The 23811-nt window shown below is 40.2% G+C and overlaps 2 protein-coding genes across 5 annotated transcripts in view; one reads left to right on the forward strand and one right to left on the reverse strand.

Annotated features, from left to right (window-relative positions):
- LOC135253241 (sodium/hydrogen exchanger 9-like) overlaps window positions 1-13838 on the reverse strand; it is a 70199-nt gene extending 56361 nt beyond the window's left edge. Inside the window, exons 1-4 of one of the 3 annotated variants that reach the window (XR_010329563.1) lie at window positions 13442-13838; window positions 11994-12145; window positions 5286-5363; window positions 4987-5063 (exon numbers count right to left, since the gene is read on the reverse strand). Coding sequence is in view for 2 of the 3 variants with exons in the window: in XM_064332292.1 (XP_064188362.1) it covers window positions 4987-5063; window positions 5286-5363; window positions 11994-12145; window positions 13442-13589 (455 nt within the window). In the remaining variant the exon portion in view is untranslated. Of the gene's footprint in view, window positions 1-4986; window positions 5064-5285; window positions 5364-6419; window positions 6492-11993; window positions 12146-13441 lie in introns of those variants that run through there. The other 2 variants (XM_064332292.1, XM_064332293.1) reach the window with 2 other exon arrangements.
- Window positions 13839-16070: 2232 nt separating this feature from the next.
- dipk2ab (divergent protein kinase domain 2Ab) overlaps window positions 16071-23811 on the forward strand; it is a 29917-nt gene continuing 22176 nt past the window's right edge. The window contains exons 1-2 of one of the 2 annotated variants that reach the window (XM_064332295.1): window positions 16071-16591; window positions 21895-22753. In XM_064332295.1, the coding sequence (XP_064188365.1) occupies window positions 22100-22753 (654 nt within the window). In that variant the 5' untranslated portion in view covers window positions 16071-16591; window positions 21895-22099. The remainder of the gene's footprint in view (window positions 16592-21894; window positions 22754-23811) is intronic. The other variant, XM_064332296.1, reaches the window with a different exon arrangement.

A 23811-nucleotide genomic window follows, 5' to 3' on the forward strand; every position in this document is an offset into this window, starting at 1 on the left:
GCACACATCTTAGAAAGATTATGAGCACCACCTAGTGTTCGCAGCGGAGGAAGCAAGAAACCAAATTCAGAGCCTTTTCTTAAGCCCTATCAGAAAACATCCTGTTGCAAGGCTGAAGCAACCCTGCATATGTCAATGAGACTGTGAAACACTGATATATTTCATAAATAGAAAAGATAGATTTCACTGTAAAGTAATAAGCATGGATGCAGAAAAACAAGCCTTGTCAAAACAATGGCCCTTTCTGCCAGAAACTAACCTTTTAGCAAACACTGAACTGCAATGCTGTAACAAAGAGAACATCTGTTCCTCAAAAAAAAGAACATTTCTGTATTACGGTCTGCAATAGGTAATAACAGTGTTATTTTCAAAGGTGAATACATGTTAATACATACCAGAAAATATGGCTAGTCTTACTTCAAGGTCTGGGATTGGCTACACCATCACAGACAGCCTTGATTAGTCTCAGACCATATTGCATTTAGCAGTTTCATTGCTGTTGCTAACAAAAATGAGATCTCTCCTACCATTTTATCTTCTCCAGCAGGCATTTTCCCAGCAAGTAATTATTCTAAGCTCATGCTGTTTCAAAGCCACCTGTCAGCATTTATACACAGGGAAGCAGCAAATTCAAGCAGCAGGAAATTTATTTAAACTATGCCAATGCACTCAATACCTCTGATGGAATTAGTTATTTTTTTCTGCTGTGACATAGTTATTGCATGGGGGGGATCTGGCGTGGAAGTGTTTTGGATCCTTTGCATTCTTAATGTCATTTCGCATGATTTTCGTGTTTACACTGGACGTACTATATGTATTGTCTGGCAGCAGCAAACCAGGTGAGCTTCTATCACTAAGCAATTACGTTCACGAGTTTGAAACTAGCGTTGTTCCAATACCAAAATTTAGAATTCGGTACCAATACCAGCTTTGGTACCTCAGCATGGATACCATGGTAAATCACTGATAACAAAGAATTTCACATAAATTGAATTGTAAACTTAACATATATTTTCAAAAAATATCTGACATACAAAATCAGAATTAAAGTTGAAGTGCAGGCACTGTGAAAGGCACTACACTTGGTAAACCATCTATGCACTTGTTAAACCATCCAAATACCTTAATCTACACTTTTCATGTATACATCTTATTATAAGACCAATTGGGATTTAGTACCTGAAGAGATTTGGGTGGTTGTCCAACAGATGCTTTTCAAGGTTGGACAGGTTGCCTCCCTTGGCAAAAAAACCTTTTAAGGTTTTTTTTTTGGTGATTTGTTTTGCTCTGTTTGGGACCACTGTCTTGTAGTAGGATAAAGCACTGCACAATGAGTTAGCAGGCATTCGGTCGAGCTGGAGCAAATAAGGTGCTTCTAGGCACTTCAGAATTAATTCTACTACTGCTAGCAGCAGTTACATCATCAATAAAGACAAGTGAGCCAGTACCTGTGTCAGCCATACATGCCCAAAGCATAACACCTCCACCACCATGTTTCACTGATAAGGGAGGGGGGGGGGGGTGCTTTGCATCTTGGGTAGTTCCTTTTGGCCTCCACACTTGGCTCTTACTATCACTCTACTATCAATAGTGACTGACACATCCACATCTGCTTCCCGAAGAGTGTTTCTGATCTACCAGACAGGTGTTTGGCTTTTTCCCTCTTCATTAAGGTGACAATAATTCACCTGTAGAGGTCTTGCTTGGCCTACCAAGCCCTTTACAATTATTCACCAGTGCTCTCTTCTTAATGATGTTAAACAGTTAATTTTAGTAAGGCTAAGTTTTGACCTATGTCTGTTTTTTTTCTCAGCCTCATAATGGCTTCCTTCTCCTTAATTGGCACAACTCTGGTCCTCATGTTGACAAACAGCAATAACAGACAGACAATCAAAAGGCTAGAATCAAAACTAGACACTGAAAGCTTTCTTATACCTGCACTAAGGAAGAAAGTGAACACACCTGACTAATCAGAATTACCAGTGATGCTATTTGTCCCCAAAATTATGATGTCCTGAAATGGGGGAACTATTTATAAACAGTTCTGTAATTTCTACATAGTGAAATCAAAATTAAAAGAAATACATTCACCTTAACCATGTGAATTGTTTGACTACAAATCTGCACGAGCATCACAATCATAAAATGTGTGCTTTCAACCACAATTTCTGTGATTTTTGCTGGTAGTAATGTTATATATTTGTCATATAACATTTCAACATTTTAATACAATGAAATATAAACTTATTAATGAAAACTAATATATATATAAATATATATAGGGGTTGGACAAAATAACAGAAACACTGTATTAAAAAAGCACATTAAAGTAACTAAATTACAATTATATACACAGCTACACTGAGCAGTCATATTAAGCTGTATGCCAGTGAGCAGTATATGTATATGTATATGTGTGTGTGTGTGTGTGTGTGTGTGTATGTGTGTGTGGACAATGATGCATGGGGTATAACCTTTTATCCACTCAGCAGAGTACTTTTTTTATGAAAAAAAGGAAAGCATTCACACAAAAATTGATTTTCCAAGCTTTGCAGATCTTAAATTGGAAACCATTGTGTGTTTTCCCAGACCCTCACATCACTTTTTTTGTCCGCATTGTTGAAAGGGTGAAATTTTATATGACAAATATAAAACATTACCACCAGCACAGCAGATATGAAGCATATGTCATCTACAACTCATACTCATCACATCACAGGACCAGAAACTACCATACAGTACATTCATGTATTGTACAGTTCCATACGTTAAGGCTTAGATTACAGTGAGGCCTTAAGTTCTCTCTGTCACAGGCCACACCAGCAGTTTAAGACATCTGTTTTAAAACCTGTTCCAGCAGTTCAGACATAAGAATTCAATTCTGAAGAATGACTGATGCTGACAGTCAGTCATTGTGCAACTAAGGTCACTGCACTGCTGCTCAGTAATGAAATAGTTTGGAAATATCAGAGAAGCCGGGCCAATGGGCTGGAACTGCAGACTGCGGACCCTCGCCTTGTATCTCACAGTGTGCGGAATTGGACAATCTGTCAGACCTCAGCAGAGGCCTAATTCCACAGGTGTTAGACATACAGTGCTCTCCAATGCAAGACTGGGCATGTAAGAGTAGGTTTCCAGGTTTTTTGAGGGATGCACAGCACCAGAACATTCTTTAATTGAAGCTGACTGGATCAGGGGATAATTCATCACATGGAATTTGGCCGTGACGCCCGCATAACACCGCATGCCCAATAGCGTGAGGGCCGTCATCAATTAGTCCTGGCATTTCAGGATTTCAAATTAAATCCAACCCTAGGAAAGAGTACAATTTTCCCATCACCACGTTGGATTCTGTGAAGCAGAATGAAGACTGGACCCTTCTGGTCCTCTAACACAACTTCAAAAGCAACCTGGTTTCCCAGCAGCAGCACTTCAGCATGTTGCTTATGTCCACAATGAACATGTCAAAAATATAAAAAAGAAAAAAAGAAATATATGCTTCTCCCCTGCCTACCCTCCCTAACAAACTCCTTTTCCCAAACCTGGCACTGTTGTGTTACTAAAGTAACCACACAGATAGAGAGCCTTGAATACAAGTCAATGTATTACTTTCACCAGCAAGGGTATTTTCAGCTAAATTGATAGCATTTTGAAGCTGAACACTCAAGCTCAAGCTTCCTGTGAAGAACGCTTCAAGCGGCTGTTTTGTGGTCTGTCAGTTTAAATCCTTATGTAAATGTCCAGTTATATGGCTGTTAGCATATGCACACAATATAAACCCCCTAGGACAAATCAGCACCACTGTGTAAACTCAACAAAAACACAGCTAAAACACATTTTCCTTTAAAAATAATTAAACCCAAGGAAGTGCATTGGAAAACACGAAGTGTGTATTTATATTATTGCCTTAGCCTGGCAGCATATTTGATGTAGCATTCTTTAATGCTTTGACAATGCCATAGTTATTGCGATGTAGGGCTGGAGAGGTGCCCTACATCTCTTTACATAATGAAAATAAAACAGGGCTATGCATCTGGATAGTGCTCTTAATGGATCTCATTTTGGACACTAAAAAATGGCATTTGCCATCGCTGTCTTTCCAAGTTATATAATAAATATTGAGGTTGTATCTATATTAGCAGATAATACTTTAAATGAATGTATTCTGTCTTGGGTTGATTTTTAAGATTATGGCTGATATGCTGGGGCAATATGATGACACAGCACACATGCACCAGAGAGCTGATGCGCCACTGATTCTGTAAATGAAATGAAAATGGTGTGCTCAAAAATAGCCTGATCATAGTCATCTGGACCTCATCTGGACCCGAATGCATTATTTATTTTAAATTTCTCATTTATACTAGCCTAACTCACAAGCGAACCCATACAGAGACTCATTAGCTCTCTAGACTCCTGCGCCCTGCTTAATAATGGAGTACTGCAAAGCTTTCATTAATAGCCTGGGTCATATATGTTTAACTGATTACCCACAATAAGGTCCTACCGTTTGTTGGAGAGCTATCTATTGAAGTTTCTCATGCTGACTACACCTCATTATAAAACTTGGTATTGAAGCTGCCAGTATAATCTGCCGGTATACAAGTTTTTGCAGTCTCACACTTGATTGGGGTCTATTCCACTCTAATTTTACACTAACAAACAAAAAACTCTCTATCATTGATTTCTGTACACTAAAAGTTGCCTGTTAAAACATTGAATTTATCCAATACCGCAAACTTGCTGGATCATATAGCGCAATTTAGTAAGCCTGCTCATTTATTGGTTTTTGATTGAGTAGCGCAAATAACTTGAAATAACTGGGTAGTCTTCAGGGGATAGTCAACCTTAATGAATTCATGACAAAATAATGTGTTCTGTTTACTTTTAGATCCAGGCCTACCCCGTCAAAATTTGTTTAAGTGGAAAGGTTGGTGGCATTGGAGCGATGTGTGACTGTACGGCATGTGTATAGCTCATACTCACCCTACAACTGCAGAGGAGATGACAGTTCCCAAAAAAGCAAAGGTCAACACAGAGCCAGAATTCTGGAAGAAATGCCTCTAGAGAAGAAGACATCATTCACAGTGAGACAGGGCAAAAGGGCAAGAATTCACTCTGAGCAAAATGAACCAAAAAATCCAGAAATGAATCACAACGGCACAATGAATTCTTTGAAAATGGACAACTGGCCACTGCTTTGAGGATTCCAAGTAGAAAGATATGTCAAAACATGAAATGGCTGTTCTATTGTGCCTCTAAGAAAATCCATTACACAGTCTCACCTGGTTTAAACTGTAGGCTCCTTGAAATATGATGGGCGGCAGAAACAAATTGAAGAAGACTTCTGGGGCAAAGGCCATCTGCCGTGAGAAAGACAGTTCTGTGGTTCACAATGAGTGACAAAGCTTCAAAGGCTCTCAGTGCGAAACAAATATGTGCTCTCAAAAAATGTGAAAGGCGGCAAAGTAGGGCAATCATTGTCAACAGCTCCGTTTTAAGCAGGCACCTAGTCTTTATTTCACACAGCACACAATGAATTGTGAATCCATCCATTTTGCTGAAACCAGAGATTGGAGACCCAACGTGATCTTCACCCTCTGATATCAAGGCCTCCTTTGTGTACTGGAAAAACTTATCACAAGGCTATAAATTAGAAATATCTCTTAAATCCTTGTATATTTATAGCTTTAACTTGGACCAAGGGTCTACAACACTGGTCCTGGAAAGCACCAGGGTCTGATGGTTTTTATTTAGCCAGCACTTAAATCAATTCAAACAGTTGATTAAATGGTTAACTCAGCTCATTTTGTGGGCCTGAAATTTAAGGTAAAAATAAAAACCAGTAGTCCCTGTGAGTCCAGGTCCAGGGTTGAGAACGCCTTATTTATCCCTTCATCATTGTAAGTGCCTGCATGTCTGACCACAGGCTATGGTTCAATGATTACCCTCAAGGCTTCACTGTAAGTTTTCTGATCTTTCGAATGGTTAGATGAACAGCACAGCTGTGTGACCAATTACACCATCAACACCAAAAGGAAGTGCAGCAATGCCCACCTGGTTCATAGTTAGACCACATGTAAAAGACAACAGAAAGCCATTTCAGATTACTGAAGCTATCTGTTCCTACTATTGAGTAGGTAGTTAAATGGTAAATGGTAAATGGACTGCATTTATATAGCGCTTTTATCCAAAGCGCTTTACAATTGATGCCTCTCATTCGCCAGAGCAGTTGGGGTAGGTTAGGTTCTTGCTCAGGACACTTGACATGCCAGGCGGGTTTGAACCGGCAACCCTCCGACTGCCAGACAATCGGTCTTACCTCCTGAGCTATGTCGCCCCTTTATAAACAGTAAGCACATATTTACTTTAACAATTCACATGCTCAAAAACTTAATTTGTGGTAATTAGATGATTACTTGAGATACTTAATGTACTATGATCGGATCAATCTTCTACCAGAGACTTGAGAAGAGATGACTGTGACCGCACCATGTTGGGAAGACAGAACTCCTGGAAATACAAGTATGGAATTTCTACAGCACTCATCCATTGTCATTGTAATTAATTTTACTACACATCTTGAGTCTCCTAACCTTCAACATTTATATTTTAAGCTGTTCGCAGTAACCATGAAATATACAGAAGTCAACAGCATAAAATAAACTTTAAATAAAGCAAAAGAGTAACAGTGGATACACATAATGCAAAAATATCATTGCCATTCTAGTACTACAGGAAATTAACACTTTAGAGTGTTCAGAGAAAACATGGGCCAATGATACAGCAACAACAGACTTCAGTATGCCGCAACAATATCCAACTACTGAAGATGTCTGCTATCACCGGGGGAGGTACAGTTCTCATTAAAATTAGGACAGGTGAGTACTGTAGATTCATCTATGAAATGAAGAGATGCATTTCCATAAGGCACACAAGCTTTCACTCTGTGAGTCATATTTCTTGACATAAAAGGATTATGATAGTTATAGTTTTATCTCAGTAAAACAGAGCACAACCTGAAATATTTGTTTGCATTTTATTATGCAAATTACAGAAAACACATTCAATGTGGTCACAATATTAGGATACTCAACAGATGTCCATGTTCCATTATCTTATTTGATTATATAACGGTAACTTTGTATGGAAACATTTCTTTGGTAAGCTATTAGCATTTCTTCTTTACACACATTATTATAGTAGCATATTCTACACAAACCTAAAAAAATTGACTCTGGTGCCACATAAAATTTCATATGCTTCATAAAATATTTACAAAATGACAATTATGTTGCATTTTCATGCAACAATTGCAAATAAACACGGTGCATTCAAATTATTTAGTGCTTATTTAGGACTCATAAATATTCATGCCATAACTTCAACAACTTTTTGGCACATTTTCTATTTCTTGGATTTGTTTCCATGGAAACTACTCAAAAACAGTTGGCTTGCTTCTGTTTTATGTGAACACCTCAAATAGAGGATTCAGAACTAAAACAAACAAAATTCTCCAGTCTCACATAACATTCACAAACAATTAATGATCCAGAAAGTGAAATTAATTACATTTCTAACCCTCTATGACAATTATCCACATAGCAAATGACATTCTATACTATGCTCATCACAAATATACGTACATATGACCCCTCGTAACTCTTCATGAAAAAGGGCAATAGCTCAGAAAATTAGCAAACAATGTTTATTTAGTAACCACATAACAGTGTATAAGGTTGGGGTGCACCATACAGTCTAATTGGCTCTTCAATGGAGCAGCACTAAATTTAATCAGGCTACAAATTTTAGAGCCATGCTCCCAATGGCTAGTGTCTAATGGACTCAGTAATGCAAAGAAATCCTCATCTTTCCCTGCTTGGACCCATCTGTAACAGGACTTAATGATTTGAAGGCCATCTCCAACACACCAGCTCTCCTAATGGCTTTTGTGGAGGTCTCCATTGGATTGTTAATAAGACCTCTCTGTTGTGTAAGATTTGGGTGAGCAGGCTATTAAGGGAAAGCTATGTTTTCCCAGAGGACCTGTAGGGTTCATTGTCTTCACAGAAATGTAGAAAAAAAAATGAAGAATGTTTACTGGTACAACGTAATAGTTTGAAGAAATATGAACTTTCTGGGATGTTATGCAAAACTGACAGACAGAATATTTTCCCACTGATAAGGAGACAGTGAAGGTAATGCAGAGATAAATCAACTGAGGAATGGCAGGCAATGATTCTGGAATAGGACACAATGCTGTTTAGCACATCACCACCGTATCTACAGAAAAATGCAGAAGAAGAATTTTCTAAAAAAAAAATCAGGGCAGATACATAAGAAAGGAGTACTATAGGAAAGCTAGCACCCTGACTCTACAACATAAAACATGTGTGGTACTGGTCAGGTGGTATTCAAGGTTTTTTGTAAGAAAGAATTTTAGGACAATATTCAATATAGCAGAACAAATCCTATACAATTCACAACACTACTTAAATCACCAATACTCAACACAATGGAAACGCCATCTATTTACAACTTAAATTACCATTAATCATAATGAAGCAGAATCGATACACAATGGCTGTTGTCTATAGATTGCTAAAACTATCTTGGAATTGGCTAAAAGAATAGCTATCTGTCAGTCACATAGCAAACAAGAACCTAACATAAATCAGATAGCTAACTTGCAACCAACTTTCAGATTATCTTCAGAAATCCACAGAATAATGTTAGTTTGTAAAATAATGAACATTCTAAGAGCATTGGAAAATGCTATGTTGAAAATGGGCTTGCCATTTTTGGTAGTTTTAACTAAAGTGGTAGAAGGAGGTTTCAGTGATTAATTGTGGAAGTTTACTTGTATTTAAACAAGGACCAAGGCCAATTTTATGAATTTTACAATCATATAATATAAAGGTTAAGAGGATTATGTTTATTCAGGATTGATATGCACAAGTGAAAAACTGACATCAAAAAAATGCACAAACACTAAATTTAAGGCGGAGGCATACTTTCACTTACGGGTAGTTCCATGTTACAATACTTACTTTGAAATGATTGGCTTCATTTAATGTAGTCGGGGTACACTGACAGTCCATATCTACAGTACAGCCACAGTCCAGGGAGCAGCACAGTCACAGTCACAGTTCTGAGTTGCAGCATAGCCACATACTGGTCAGCAGTACAGTTACAGACCAGAGCTTAAGTACAGTCACAGTCCACAGGGACAGCAATCACAACCCAGAATTGCTGCACAGTCCAGAGCTACAGTACATATACAGTCCAGAGTTACACCAGTCACAGCCCAAAGCTACAGGCTACAGCACAGTCACAGTACAGAACTATCGCACATCCTTGCAAATAAATACTTTAATTTATGTGCTCACACCATTTCACTGCCTTCCTATTACATATTTGGTGTGAGGTGGATGTTGTCTCTATTGAGTTTTGTTCCTTTGGCATTTGGTCATCAGCATAAATGCCTGAGTGTGTTTTCTTTTGTCAAGCATTTAATTAAGTACAATGAAATTCTAGTCAAATTGAGTTTTTCCAAATAAGCTATTTGTTATTTGTTTCTATGTTTCCTTACTTAATGAATAATAATTCCACACAAGTTTTTCATTCTCAAATCATAAAAGGCCAATAATGTAGAATAACATAGTCAACCATAATCTTAGAGAAGAAAATTTCATTACAGAATTAGTACCTGTCTTCAACTTCACAAACTTGCTCCGCTTTTTAATTTTCTAAACATTGATTAAAATTGTTACTCATAGAGTGTTGTTTAGTTAGATAAACTGTCTTGCAGGCTATCTGCCTGGATTGGCTGGCAAGCTAATTCTGAATTTGTAACTATCCAATCAAAGTGAACATAGCCTGCTGGTTAAAAAATGACTGCATAAGCCATACACATCTAATCTTGTTTGATAAGCTTGCATTTATCAAGATATTCCAAAACACTTTTAAAAGTGAAAATTTTAAAAACACATAAACTGGTTTCTTTTATTTTCATATTTATGTTCATAATGTCCACCATTGTGTAGGCTATCGTAGATAAGGGAGAGATGGCTATACTACGGCTCACTGACAGATGGAGTACTTGAGCAGGTACTGTGAAGAAGGGCACTGCACAAATTCAAGCTCAATGCTCACCTCTCACCTCAAAATACTGTAAGGAACTACACTACCATCTTACATGAAACTTAAGGCAGAATCAGTTTAGAAAACTCCCCAAACAGAAATACAAAAACTGAAACTAAAGCCAAACGGTTATACATATACTGGACTGCTAGATGCTTTGGTATATCCAGGAAAAAATAAAGATAGCCCTGGGCTAATATATAATCAATTTATCCACCCCGTGCATAACTGTGAACAGTGCAAACTGCTTCAGCGGCATGAACAGTTGAAGCAGAAAACCACACTGTTTGCTAAATAAATGCATATGTGCCAGAGTGAAAGCTTTATTTTCAGCAAGAAACATTTCCGAGAGCCAACCCTATACGCTAGGAAAGTGATATCTGCAAGCCATTTCGAACGTTTTCACTGTAGAAGATTAATTGTATAACTTGATCAGCTGCAAAGACCTAGCACATGGCTACACACACATTAGACTGCAAATTGATAATATATTCTTAACATGGTTCAGGCACTCTTTATACATAATCTCTATTCATAGGTCTCAATGCTCAGCCATACACATCAAGTAGTTTCATTCTTCCACCAGCTGTTACAAAAAAGTGTAATGGCTTTTTAAGGGGTTAAAGCTCATGGACTGGGATTCTTGCTGCACAAATGACTATATTATCCTCCCCAGAAAAAGAACAGCAGCCAGTTCAGACTGCAAGTGGGAAGCAGAGAATGGCTTGTAACAATGCCAAAGTCACCCGACTGTTAGGATGGTCTCTATACAAATAGGGAAAAATGCCTCTTTTTTTAGGTAAGAGGCAGATTTAGCATACATTACATCTGGCTCCTAAAATATGTTAAACAAAAACATATATATACATAAGACCTACATATACATTTTAGCAGCCCTGGATTGCTTGCCCCTGCATCTAAATAAGAACAAGTTCCCTACTGACATACATCCTGTAAGTTGTGATGTAGAGGTGCTGTGTGCTCAATAAGAAGCCAATATGTGCTGTCCTCATATATGGAACCATATATGCTTTACAGTTCTGATATGGCTGAGCCTTCATTAAAAGGTATATGTTTGTCTTTATTTTGGATTTGTTTCACACCGAGCAGTGAAAACTGTTAAAACTTGGCACCAATGTTGTAGAATGCATAACAGGCCAATGTTTTTAAAAGCTGACTCACATTATTGGTTGTGGTTCACTTCTTGGTAAAGTACACATATAATGAGGCAGTGCAATTTCCTGTTCTGAAACCTTGTCAGACAAACAGGATGTGCTAGGCTCTTTAAAAAACATTCCCTGTTACATGTCCTGCTCTGCTGTCTCTTCAGACTTCCATTATTTTCACCAGTGTGAGAATCCAGCAGAATGGAATCCCGCCAGCACAATGAAAATGTTCAGACTTAATCAGATCTCATTCACAGCCAAATAATAACACTGCAAAGGACTGAAGGACTGGGTTCTTATTCCAGCCTCAGTGAAGATGAAGAATTAACTGTTTAAGATTCAATAACCAAATTCAAACAAACTATGTTTGAGACACATTCTGTAAAACAGATGCTGTTGTATGTTGTCATTTAAATGAGCTAATTGTGTGTACGTTGTACTCCTTGACCCACAAACAGTGTAGCACAACACGGGCAAACTTTGGCCTACAAAACATGGGAAATTCTGCCAAAGACGCAACTGTAAGTTCACATAAGTAATTCAAGCAGCAATGGAAAGAGACCAACATTATATTGTCTTATAAGAGGCCATAGAATTATGTCTGAAACCTTCAGGCGGACATCAGTGTGTGTACCTTTCACAGCAATGTACACTTACAGCCAGTGACAGTGGGTATACACTTACCATGCCAACATGCTTGTGCCTGTCATGGTCCACTGTAGTGTTGGCAGCCAGGTGAGGTGAGGTGTGGTTTAGACTTTCACAGCCATGAACATCCCCAGCCTCATGGTTCCACTGACTGCCAGTATATTTCAGAGTTAAACCCAGAATCAAACCTACGGATTATATACAGAATTCAGTGGGCTTTACAAATTCAGGGACAACATAGTGTTTTTACACTTTGAGGGCAACACAAATACCGGCGTGTTTTGGAAACTGGTGATGGTTTTTATGCCACTGACTGGATCCCATAAGAATATTCTATTCTCCTTCATACTGTGGTTATACAACACAGTCATACTCATTCTGATTTCCTGCATGTTCACTTCCTAGAGGTTGTTTTTAAACAATATTTCAGTTTTTTTTTTTATGATTAACAGTTTTTGTGTTCAATCAAGGATATTTTAAATACTTATATACATTTCCAATGACCAGAAATCAAGTAGCCATTACATCTCAGAAGTAGTTCCATCAAAACAATTTATTTACAAAATAATTTATCTGAGTTGGCATATCAGGATATGTAAAGAATGCATTATAACAGACGCATTCCAAACCACACTGATCCAGCCCCAGTGATGCTACTACTGTAGTCTGGAGTATTTGCTGCACCCAGCTCTTCTTTTGCAAAACGAAACCCCTGCGCAGGTTGCACATTTTGGGGAGTGTCATTTGGGGTAAGACTGCTTGATAAAAAGGAAGTACCACGCCAGAGAGCGGATGTTCTACAAAAAGAACATACGACACAATAAATGCCACCTAAGTGTTGTGAAAACTTTTGTTATACGAGGCTATATTAAAAACAAAGTTCAGCATGAGAGTCGTCATTATGCTCACTCAGATTTTCCATTTTAATAAACTGTATACAGATTCATATGAAGTGTTCAATAACCAAAGATTGTAGAATATGACTTAAAAGAGAAGAGTACTAAAACACAATTTTAGCCTAGACCAAAACAAATCAATTAAACTGGTCACAGCAATAAAAACGGGGTCTGGTTTAGAGCATCGGGTGACATATTGTACATGCCATATCCGTTAATTCAAAATGCGCCTGCACTTGACGCCTTCTTCCTTTTCAAGACACGGAATAAATTCGTTCTTGTTAGTACTGTGCAACCATCACCCATAAAATAAATAAATGAACTCCAGGTACGGGGAAAAAATGTTCAGGTAAAAAAAGTATTTAATTACATTAAAAAAACACACAGGCCTTAATGATGACCATATGGTGGACACCACTCCAATAATCTTTACTACAATTGTAGTGTGTTTAGTTGCTTCATGTATGGACATGATTATCCCGATATTAAGCAACAGCATACATTATTAAAGTGCAATAATATAAACCGTCTGAAGCCAACATTTTACTTCTCGATTTTGTCCATTAAACATTGTGTTAGGCTACTTACCATAAAGCATAGCTCCGCCAGTTTCGTGCATACACCTAATCTGCCGTGTTCTGAACAACCATATTGTTAAAATAGTCAGTATCAATAATACATCGAACACGAGCAATTCTGTGCTAAATCGCATGTGCTGGTCTAGGGAAGTAAACATTTTAATGGTGAAAATAACTACCCTATTAAAATACAGACTTAGTGTGGTACATGTAAAACCCTTCGACCAAACCACTTTGTAATGCTCCCGGCTGTGTAATACAGAAGCCTACATCCGCATCTATAGTAGGTTACAGTAGTATACATAAATTCACTTTCAAATTTCAACCTTACAACCACATGATTGCGAGAGGATATCCTAGACTTTTGGGAGTTGTAGTCAATTTGAAATATCATTTTCTTTACAAAGCAATGTATAAACCTTAACTGGAATGTTATCACGGCTGTATCCGCGGTGGGGGGCATGATGACAACACTGGGGCCGTTGTTTCCAAATGTATATTAACGCAGTAAAACTTACGCAAAAACTAAAACTGGTCACGTAGCCCTCTTGAACATGTTCAAAATTCCGGCAGTAGGCCTAGTGATTGGCTGAATTAGACAGGCCTTAATAAAAATAGAATTCCCATAGAGTCCATTCCAATATTAGAATATAAATGACTCGTTGATATTTTATCTCTTTGTCTAATTTCACACCAAGTGAAAAATGGCAAGACCTTTTAATACAACCCTATAGGGCTGCACAATGGTATTTAGTAATAATAATGAAAATACATTTCTACTGGTTAAAAGCGCTTTTTCCCATACATTTTATTAATGTTTAAATGTAGCCTACTAATTTATTCAGGTTCGTATTGTACGTAGACCGGTTTATACGATTTTCTTTCTCTAGAAACATTTCCAAAATTTGCCATTAGAGGTCACTAAATACATGTATTATAAAAGCGGATTTTTGCAATTTGTTTTTCTGGCATGTAAAAATACAGCAGTACATTGAAAATACCAATAAACCTTTATTTCGACTGATGAAACATGACCATCCTAAATCACTGAAACTGCCCAAAAAAATTAACCAAACCAGAAAGCATTGCAAATTTATTCAAAAGTGAAGATGTATCTTTAGTCTGATGAGAAAACCCAGTGTAGCCCTGCAAGGACAATGTAAGCGTAAGGTCCAATTTTTCGAAAGTCTTCAGATTTCCCAGCTTTGAAAACAGCCAAGTTGATCTCCTTGTGGATATAATTGATCAATTAAGCTATAGCGTTAATACCCATTTGTGTGTGAATTTATGAATTGTCCTGACAATGTCAACATTGGCAACATCAAAAATATGTTTAACTAAAAAGCACAAATCTGAGCAAGAGGAGTTACTGGAGGGCAAAAGGGCTTTACAAAATGCCTTGGCGGGAATATTTCTAGGTAGGCAAGTAATGCAGCCCATAATGTACAAAGACATGTAATGCGTGACACCCAGGTGGTGGTATAGGTAATTCCATCTTTCAAAGCTCAGGAATCTTACTGGTCTGGGCCTGACAACCTTATTAAATATTCATAGGTGATTCTCTCTGCATTCTCCTCCACCCACAGATGTTACTATTTTTGCAGGACAGGCTCCCTTTCTTTGGGTTTGCCAGTTTTGTTCTGGCCACTCCTTGATCTGCTAAGGCTTCATTAATCTGGGAAGGGACCATGTTGCTTTCACAGCCAGAAGACTGAATAGGAATGCTGTTGGGGGAAACACATAATAATAAACAAAACCCCCCATTCCTTCTTTCCCAGGCCACCATCACCATGTCAGACAGACCTTTATGTTTTCCCCCATGTACTGTGTAGTATCAGTACCAACTGGTACCTTCTCCAGATACAGTTTCATACTGCCCTACTGCTGCACTATTCACAAAAGCGTGACCAGGCTACACCATAAATAATTACTGGTCAGCATCTGGGATCAGTAAACGGATGGGAGGAGTGCTTGCTTATCTAATGTACTTGGTTACTGGAGCTGGGCTAACTACCATTAATCCTTTTTTTAATCATGAAAGAGGCAAAAACAGTCTCAGAACTCACAGCTGAATGTTCTCGGGGGTGTATTTAAAATCAGGTAAGAATGAACAATTTATATAATTACATTTAAATAAACAATGTATATTTTATGCCATTTTTGATGTCCACCAAAAACAAACATCCTTATCTGAGGTAGTGTACATAGGCTATTGTGTCAAATTTGATACTGCTTGTAGCAGAAAATATAATGTACCAGAGAGACGCAAGATAATTATGACAGTTAGGCTACTGCTAAATTCACTGTAGAGGTGTGGTAACCACGACGTCTCCAATTGCACCGATGTCAGACTAGAATTTGGTTGCAAGCATATTCTTCGTCTGCTGATGCTGAGGCAGCCAAACAGTTGATGGGCCTTCTGGTATAGCTGGCAATATCAAATCACAGAATGCACACTTTCGACTCACATGCCGTACCGAGTTTCAAAGTTTGACGGAGAAAGCTTTATCATTCGCTGCAGCACCACAGAAAAGATAATATTTTAAAATCGCTTGTCTGGAACTGGCCAGTGATCTGACTATTTGGAATAGGGGGCGGGGTTGAAACCTTAACAACGGGAAACGATCGCCTAGAAACTACTAACGTAAAGCGAGAGAAAGGGTCGTAAAAATAATTCCCGCGGTGTTGGAAAAGTCGGAGTAGGATCCATTGTGGCGCTTCGTCGGAGAGAGATTGAGAGACTGGAAGAAAAGGGATTCTCACCGTTGAATCAGTTCGAAAAGAAAACAAGAAAAAACGACGTTAATGTGCAGAACAAGATATAGCACAATCGTACCAATCGACAAGAACTGAGTGGATGAAGAGTTAAGAGACAACGTCGCTAATGTTGATTTCGGTAGCTACAAACGGGATCATAACACGAACCTTTTTAGTTGAGTTTTTAACGATTTGCTCTGTGGACTGTCATCGGACCTAACACTGTAAGCTGTGGCGACGTTATTTTTCCTCTTAACCTTTCCTACTACAATGTAGCCTAACCAGCTGGCATGTCAACTGTATTTTGAAGAACAGTCGCAACATTTAAAAGCGCTGTATGGTTGAAACTAAAGGCGTTGCGTTAGGCTACTCTTTGAAACGGCGAGAGAAGAAAGTCGAACAGGTTTGTTACCTAGCTATGATAACTATTTTGTTTCTAATGATAACGCCTATGTGCATCAGCGACTCGGTTATGCATTTGAAAAAGTAGGGTATGATTTGTTTTTGTGTAACTAAATATGGTGCTTAATTATATTGAGGAGGTATTACAACATAGCCTACTAATTTCGCATGACATCCATACAGAGCTGTAATTGGGTGCTTGAGGAAGTATAGTGAAATCAAGATGAATTGTGTCCTTGTAAGGAAAGGTTATTACTATAGACTAATGTTACCTTAAGAGTGTTCTTACGGTTGCCTATTCGAGCAAGTCATTCAAAAAAAACTCCACTCTAATGTCCGTGTTTGCGAAAAGTTACAGCTGTAGCTACATGCACATAGCCTATCTAGTTCATTTTAATTGTCTATATCAAAGTCACTTGTGTCTCATATTGTGTTTTTCCTAAATATTTTTTTTTTTTTTTTTTTTTTACTGCTGCCCTACTTATACCACCAGCAAATATAGTATGGAAGCTAATATAACTGCCAGTTTAGCCGATGTTGCACACATTGAAAGGGCAACGATCAAGACAAACATTTTAACTGATTTTTAGCGATTGATATATATCAGATGTTTCGGTCATATATAACGTAGGCTATTTATAATCAATTTTACGAACTTGTATTATTTGTAAGCAGGAGTTTAACGACCACAGTATTCGTCCTGATGGCTCCAGAGAATAGTAGCCTATTATGGCAACGGAGCCGACAAGTTATCAATTTGCCGGGGTCGTCACCTAGTAATATTCCAGTTGACAATTTGTTGGCAATCTGTAGCCTATTATAAAATGGGGAAAAGCTAAACTGCATCCTTATCATTACATATTTTTAGTTGATACTGGGTTAAAATCTAGATTACGCAGAATCAGAATACATCTATCACCATTAACACGACTTTGATAGTTTGACTATCGTTCCTGGTTTAAGAAGAGACCATACTCTTATGCATTGTTGTAGTGGAAACGGTGTCCTGTTTCGTGGCACAGTATTCATATATTGAAAACGCAAGGTAAGCTTATCCTTGTCTGCCAATAATTTGATCTAGAATTGTGTGTGCGTGTAGCCTATGTGCGGCCATTAGGCTATATCATTGATATTGCCTTTGCTTGTTTATGTAAAGGCTCCAGACTAGAGGAAGTTCTGCCATGGAAACTTGTTTTTTATCTTTTTGATAAATGAAACATTGTCTATCAGTTGCCTCTATGATTGTCCCACATGTCAGATCAAGTGTTATTGTCATTTTTGGCTTTAACTTGTGTGTGCATGGAAGTTTTTGTGGTTGTATGTGACAGTCCAAGTATGAGGGAGATTAAAGCACACAGATACTTATACTTATGTACGTTTTCATTGTCTGTATGTGTCCCGGTGACAATTATTTTTCAGTAAGCAATGCTGCTGTCTTTCCACTTGATTTATAAGGACATTTTGCTATGTTCTGAGTCTGGCATTGCCTCAGATCCTTCTGTAGATGCATGTTAGTAATAATTCTAGAATGTCTGCTTTATCCTTGAACTTGTATGTAAATAATGTATAGGTTCCTTCGGAAAATATATGCACTTGATTTTGTTCTCCAGTGCATCATTTGCGCCTCCTGATTGCATAGATACACTATTATTACTGCGCTGAGACAGTATTGGTCAGCATGTGCCTCGTAATCCATAGTTTGTTTCTAGTCATTATTCACCTCACTGTACATGAGAAATTCTGGGACTGGCAGAGGAACAACATGAATCACAATGCCTGAGAACAAGTAATTGGACTGTTGATAATTAGATTTTTCAGGGTTGGGGAAGCGGGGATATATATTGAATTTGGATTTTGTTTAATTTGTAGCAGCAACAACCTACAAGAACTTGATCATTGATATTTCAATAAAAAATTCTGGGCTTTTGTTTGCAGTTTGTGATGATGCAAAACCTGATATTCACAGGGATGCCTGCAATTTAGGTTTGTAATCTGATAACTTTTTTATGAACGTTTTATGTTCGATCCTGCTCATTTCAGTTTGATTTTGTTCTGCTTTATTTCAGAATTTTGCTGGATGCAGCCTTCCAGCAATGGTTGAATGGTTTTGTGATCAAACATTATTGACTTCCTCAGTCGATAACCTTGAAGATTGCACTTCTTCATTTTTGCACTTGCAGCACAATGCTAGAGAAGGAAGTGTGGAAATGCTGTGGATCTGTTTGCCTTGAGTCCATGCTTTTCCTGGTTTAAGTATTGGTTCCTAAAGGGAAAATGTAGCCTAGCTGCTCTGACACATATATGCCCGTGCTTTATTGGGACAAATGTAGCATTTTTAATTTGCCTTTGTTTCTTATGCTTGATTGTTCTGTCCCTGCGTATTGAATTTAACTTATGTAGAGATTTGTAGGCATTTGTGTGTGATTCAGACTAAACTGGGGTGCTGCTGTGGCTTAATATTGTCTGACAGTAGCCCGCAGTGAAAGGGAAAACACAAACGCGGAGTGAAAATGTTTTGCTTGAATCCCCTGTACAGATTAGGCTTTTGGAAGGGTTGAGGACAAAACACTTTAAACTTGGATGGAAACCAGTAAATCTGCAACTTCTGTTTGTCGGGCCAAAGTGTGTCTGAGCTATAAATGCAGCGTGTGGATTTTCAGCTCAGGAAGCCTGCCTTTCACATCAGTTGTGTTCTGATGAAGACAGAGTCTAATGCACTACGCTTAGACGCGGAGTGAAACGGAGTATGTTGCAAAACCTTTTATTTTATATAAATTGAAAATGTTCAGCTGCTGGTCTTTTGCGATGCGGCCAAAATGTATAAACTTTAACTGAGGCAAAGATATCCATGCCCTAGACCTGGGCAGTTGACTCGCAGCCAGTAGGGAGGCAAATCGCCAGGGAACATGGATATATCGCACAAAGATATGACTGCCGAGATGACATTATTGGAAATGAAAAATCTTCAGCTCGGTTATTAGCTTATACAGCAGTCGCCTCTATATTTGAAGTTTGGCCTAGCCTGCTGCAGGCCTGCATCTTTAATGCACGGGTAAAGGGGGAGAGGTTATGTGAGTAGTGTACCGTTTTCACGGTGATGTTCAGCCTCGCAGCCTGGCTTTGAGCGATCCGCGCGACAGAGGAGCGGAAGATCACCGCTCCTCGGTCTTTGCCTGCTGCAAGCGTCCGCTGACGAGAGGGGAGCGCTTGTACTACGGAGCGGGACGCCCTCTCATCCGTGCCGAGAGCGTAGCCCAGGGCTAGCGTCCCGCCGTTTCGTTCCGCGTCGTTCGGCCTGCCCCCCTCGGCTCGCACGCGCTCACCTGAGCGGAGGTGAACCCGCGGCCGTCCGGGCCAGATGGCCGCGCTCCGCCGCTCGTTTCTCCAGAAGGTGAGTCTGTTGTCATCCTGTCATCCGGAGGGGGTCCGTGTAGCGGGCGCCCGCGCGGGATGCTAAATGACACGCGTGCGCGCATCGCGCCACGCTCGGGCTGCTCCGTCGTGTAGCGAGCGGTGAGTCAGCCCTCAGTCTTTGTTGAACCCGTTGACCTTTCTGCAGGTGAGGATCCTCGCATTTTAATGAATTGGCCAAAGCTAGTTACGTTTTCGTGGATGTAAAATGTAATTATTCATGTGGTAAACTACACTGTTTTTGCCAGCTTCGTTTGCTTGGAGGAATCACTATCTCAGCCTGAGGTATTTGTGAAAGGGTTAACTGTTTCCCACCTTTAAAAAAAAACAAAAAAACGGTAACTTAAGTAGAATTGATTTTCTAGGATTTTGTGAATTTTATTATTTGTTAATCTGTTGGCTGCATTCATTTAAATTGCAAAAAAAAGAATCAAAGAGGAAAGATATGCATAATTTCTCAAAGTAGTTATTCATTTTATGGCAAGAGGTGAGCTCTTCCTTTTGAAAAAGTGAAGATAAAAAGACCCAAGGGTCAAATTCTCAAATCTGTCAAAGTACATTCGGCTCATCTTCTGTAATCTGCCATGCATATTCAGCGGACGGATGTGCTCCAGACCAGAAACCCTCGTCTGAAAGTTAAGGCACTTTGCGTCCGGGCGCCGCTTTCCTTTTAGGACCAGACGTTGTCATCGTCACGTCTGGCGAAGCCGTAATTACATGCAAATCTGAAGCGCTTGCGCACGTCCCGGCCGCACAGGCGTTTGAGAGCGGGGCCTTTTTAGCTTGTTGTTTTTAATTTGCATGACCAAATGATTGCTTGTTGAGAACGGTGATTTGCATGGTCCGTGGCGTTGGGTTTTTTCCGAAGGAGGATTTTTTGAAGGTGGGGAGAGCAGGTGTTTGTTTTCCGGACGCCGCTTTTGGCTTTCGGAGGTGTCTCGGATACCTTCCTGGCAGTTTAATGCCGGCGTTGCGATGCTAAGCTGTATCCGCTCGCGGCGGGCCTCTCGAGCGCATGTCGTTCCCCTGTACCCGTTTCCAAGATTCTCTGCGAGGCGAAACCGCTGTGTGCACCAAACCTCACAAAGAGCGTGCGGTTTCCTCTTAATTCCTTCTGTGACACAAGCCACTGTTGTGAGGTGGCTGCATTGTCAGATTATTTATAAATGAAACTCAAAACATTCTTTTGTGGAAGGAGAGCAGGATTAAATTTTACAATAATCCATTGTCAGATTAAGATTAACTGGAGCACCTGATAAAAGGTTAAATGTCCCTTTTGAATTCCCACACCTCCCTCCCCCAAAAGGTGATCACGACCATAAGTTTAAAGGGTGAATCGGTGACTGGACGTCTTGTTGTGATATGCAGTGCGGTCCGTTTCATTTACTTCTGTATAGCAGCCAGTGCTGGTGTACAGTTGCTGTGACGTAAAATACGGTTTACAAGGGTTTATGACTTATTGCCAGCTACGTTTGTTCATTTTTAGTGCAGTGAAAAAGCATGCCTGCTTGTTGGGGTCTGGTACACCCTTTGTAAGTGTAGAGGTTGATTTTGCACAGAAAGCAAGCAAGCAAATGGGCTCTGGAGCATGGCTTTTTTTTTGGACAAGATCCATATTGTTCCAGCTCAGAAAGAATTGAATCCTCTCAAATGACCCAAGAAATTCCAATTTGTAAAAGGATTTGGAAGGCTGTAAATGTGTCTGTTTTTTTCTTTTCTTAAGAAGGTGCATTGGCCCGTGTCTTTTAAAGGACGAGTCAGGTGGTGGAAAGGGCTGGTGTGCAGTGCTCAGTTATCCATTAAAGGAAAAGAGCCAGCTCTGCAACATTGTGAGGGATATTGTGCTGATCTTCACATTCTGACTACGTTTCTCCATCCTTTTGTTCACTGCAGGTTTGATTGCAGGCGTGTCACATGGTCGGGGTGCTGACGGGTCGTGAACATGGGTCGGGACGCTCTTGGGAAAACTTGAAATCGGGACCGCCTTGACACGCTCCCGTGACGAGACGGTGATGGGGCTCACGACGATGGCGAAGCAGTGAGGCCCGGCCCGGTGGACCTTTACCCACAATCCCCTCCTCCCGCGTGTTATGTGACCATGCTGCGCTTCATCCCCATCAAATTGGGCCGCCTCTACCGGTGCCTGAAGCTGCTGCTGGTGGTGGGCCTGTTCGTCATCCTCCTGATGAACACGCACAACCTGTTCGCCTCCTTTCAGAAGAACGAGCTCACCGACCGCCGCTTCATCAACCTCAACAAGTGCCCCGCCTGCTTCGGCACCAGCTGGTGCCGCAAGTTCATGAACGGGCAGGTCTCCTTCGAGACCTGGGGGCGGCTGAGGTTCCTGGATGTCTTCAACGTGAAGAACGTCTACTTCGCGCAGTACGGGGAGCCCAGGGAGGGCACCAGGAGGGTGGTGCTCAAGCGCCTGGGCTCCAACCAGGAGCTGGCCGACATCGACCAGAAGATCTGCAAGCGGGCCACGGGCAGGCCTCGCTGCGACCTCATCCAGGCCATGTACAAGACCGAGTTTGCCCGCCTCAACGGGGACGTGAGGCTGCTCACGCCGGACGTGGTGGAGGGCTGGTCCGACCTGGTGCACTGCCCGTCCCAGAGGCTGCTGGACCGCGTGGTGAGGAGGTACGCCGAGACTAAAGACTCAGGGAGCTTCCTTCTCAAGAACTTGAAGGACACCGAACGCATGCAGCTGCTGATGACCCTGGCTTTTAACCCCGAACCCCTGGTGCTTCAGGTACGCTCCGCGTCTTTTCATACAGCGCCTCTCGCCCCCTCTTGTCTTACAGAAGACTAGCGCGTGATCTATTGCCTCAGGTTTTTAAACCTGACCGAAACGTTTGCGCTTGAAACGCCCTTGGCGCTATTGCAGTTAGAAAGGAACCTGCTAGGTTGATGTGCTGTAAATAGAATAGCACAACCTCTGTGAAATATGACGTGTGACTGCCTCCGCACCCCCCCCCCCCCTTCATTTACCATGACTTTCCTTTGGATTCAGAGGCGCCATTTCCCAGGCAAGCTGTTCTGAAACCAACTTCCTTCCCTAAAACGTTTTTCTTTTAAATTTTTCTGCCTTTACAGAAATCACTTTTATCTGGTGGTTCCGCTTATAAACCTTGTATATATTTCTCTCTAGATTCTTTATGTCCTGTATCTGTTAATGGGTGCAGATAATTCCCTCCTGCCAGATTTGTCTCCATGAAATTGGAAAGATGGTGTGGAAATTAGACAGCTAAGATGTGCTAGAGGAAAAAGCTGGGTCGGTCCTCTTTAATGAATTCCACATCGCCACAGTGCCATTTGCTGACATACCCATTCATGCTCTCTTTCAAATTCATTAAATGCAAATTGATCTTAAATACTGTACTCAATATGTTAACAGATATTATCCTCCGCGACGTTGTGTAGAAATGATCATTTCCATTAAGCGCTATTTTCCATGTGCATTTTCCTGCATTGATTTAGAAGCTGACCAATCAATTCCAATTTCATTTGGAATTGACCTCCACTCTTCAAGAGTCAGACAAACAAAAGGACAATTGTGTACGGGCACACAATATGTGTACCGGCCTCCAATTTTTCAATTGAGGCACTGACGCTTTAAGCATTTTTGGAGACAAAGGCAAGATCAGCCCTTTAGAAGTGCAATCTATAAAATTTGATTAGCCTTGTGCTCCCCCCCCACCCCAAAAGCCCGTCAAGTTAATTCCATCAACGTCGAAATGCCATTACGCCTCAGTCTAGAGCAGTGATAAATTACCTTGTCCGCACCGCACCCCCCCGCTCACCCATTAT

Source organism: Anguilla rostrata, chromosome 4 (genome assembly GCF_018555375.3).
Source record: "Anguilla rostrata isolate EN2019 chromosome 4, ASM1855537v3, whole genome shotgun sequence".
NCBI classification, from domain to species: Eukaryota; Metazoa; Chordata; class Actinopteri; order Anguilliformes; family Anguillidae; genus Anguilla; species Anguilla rostrata.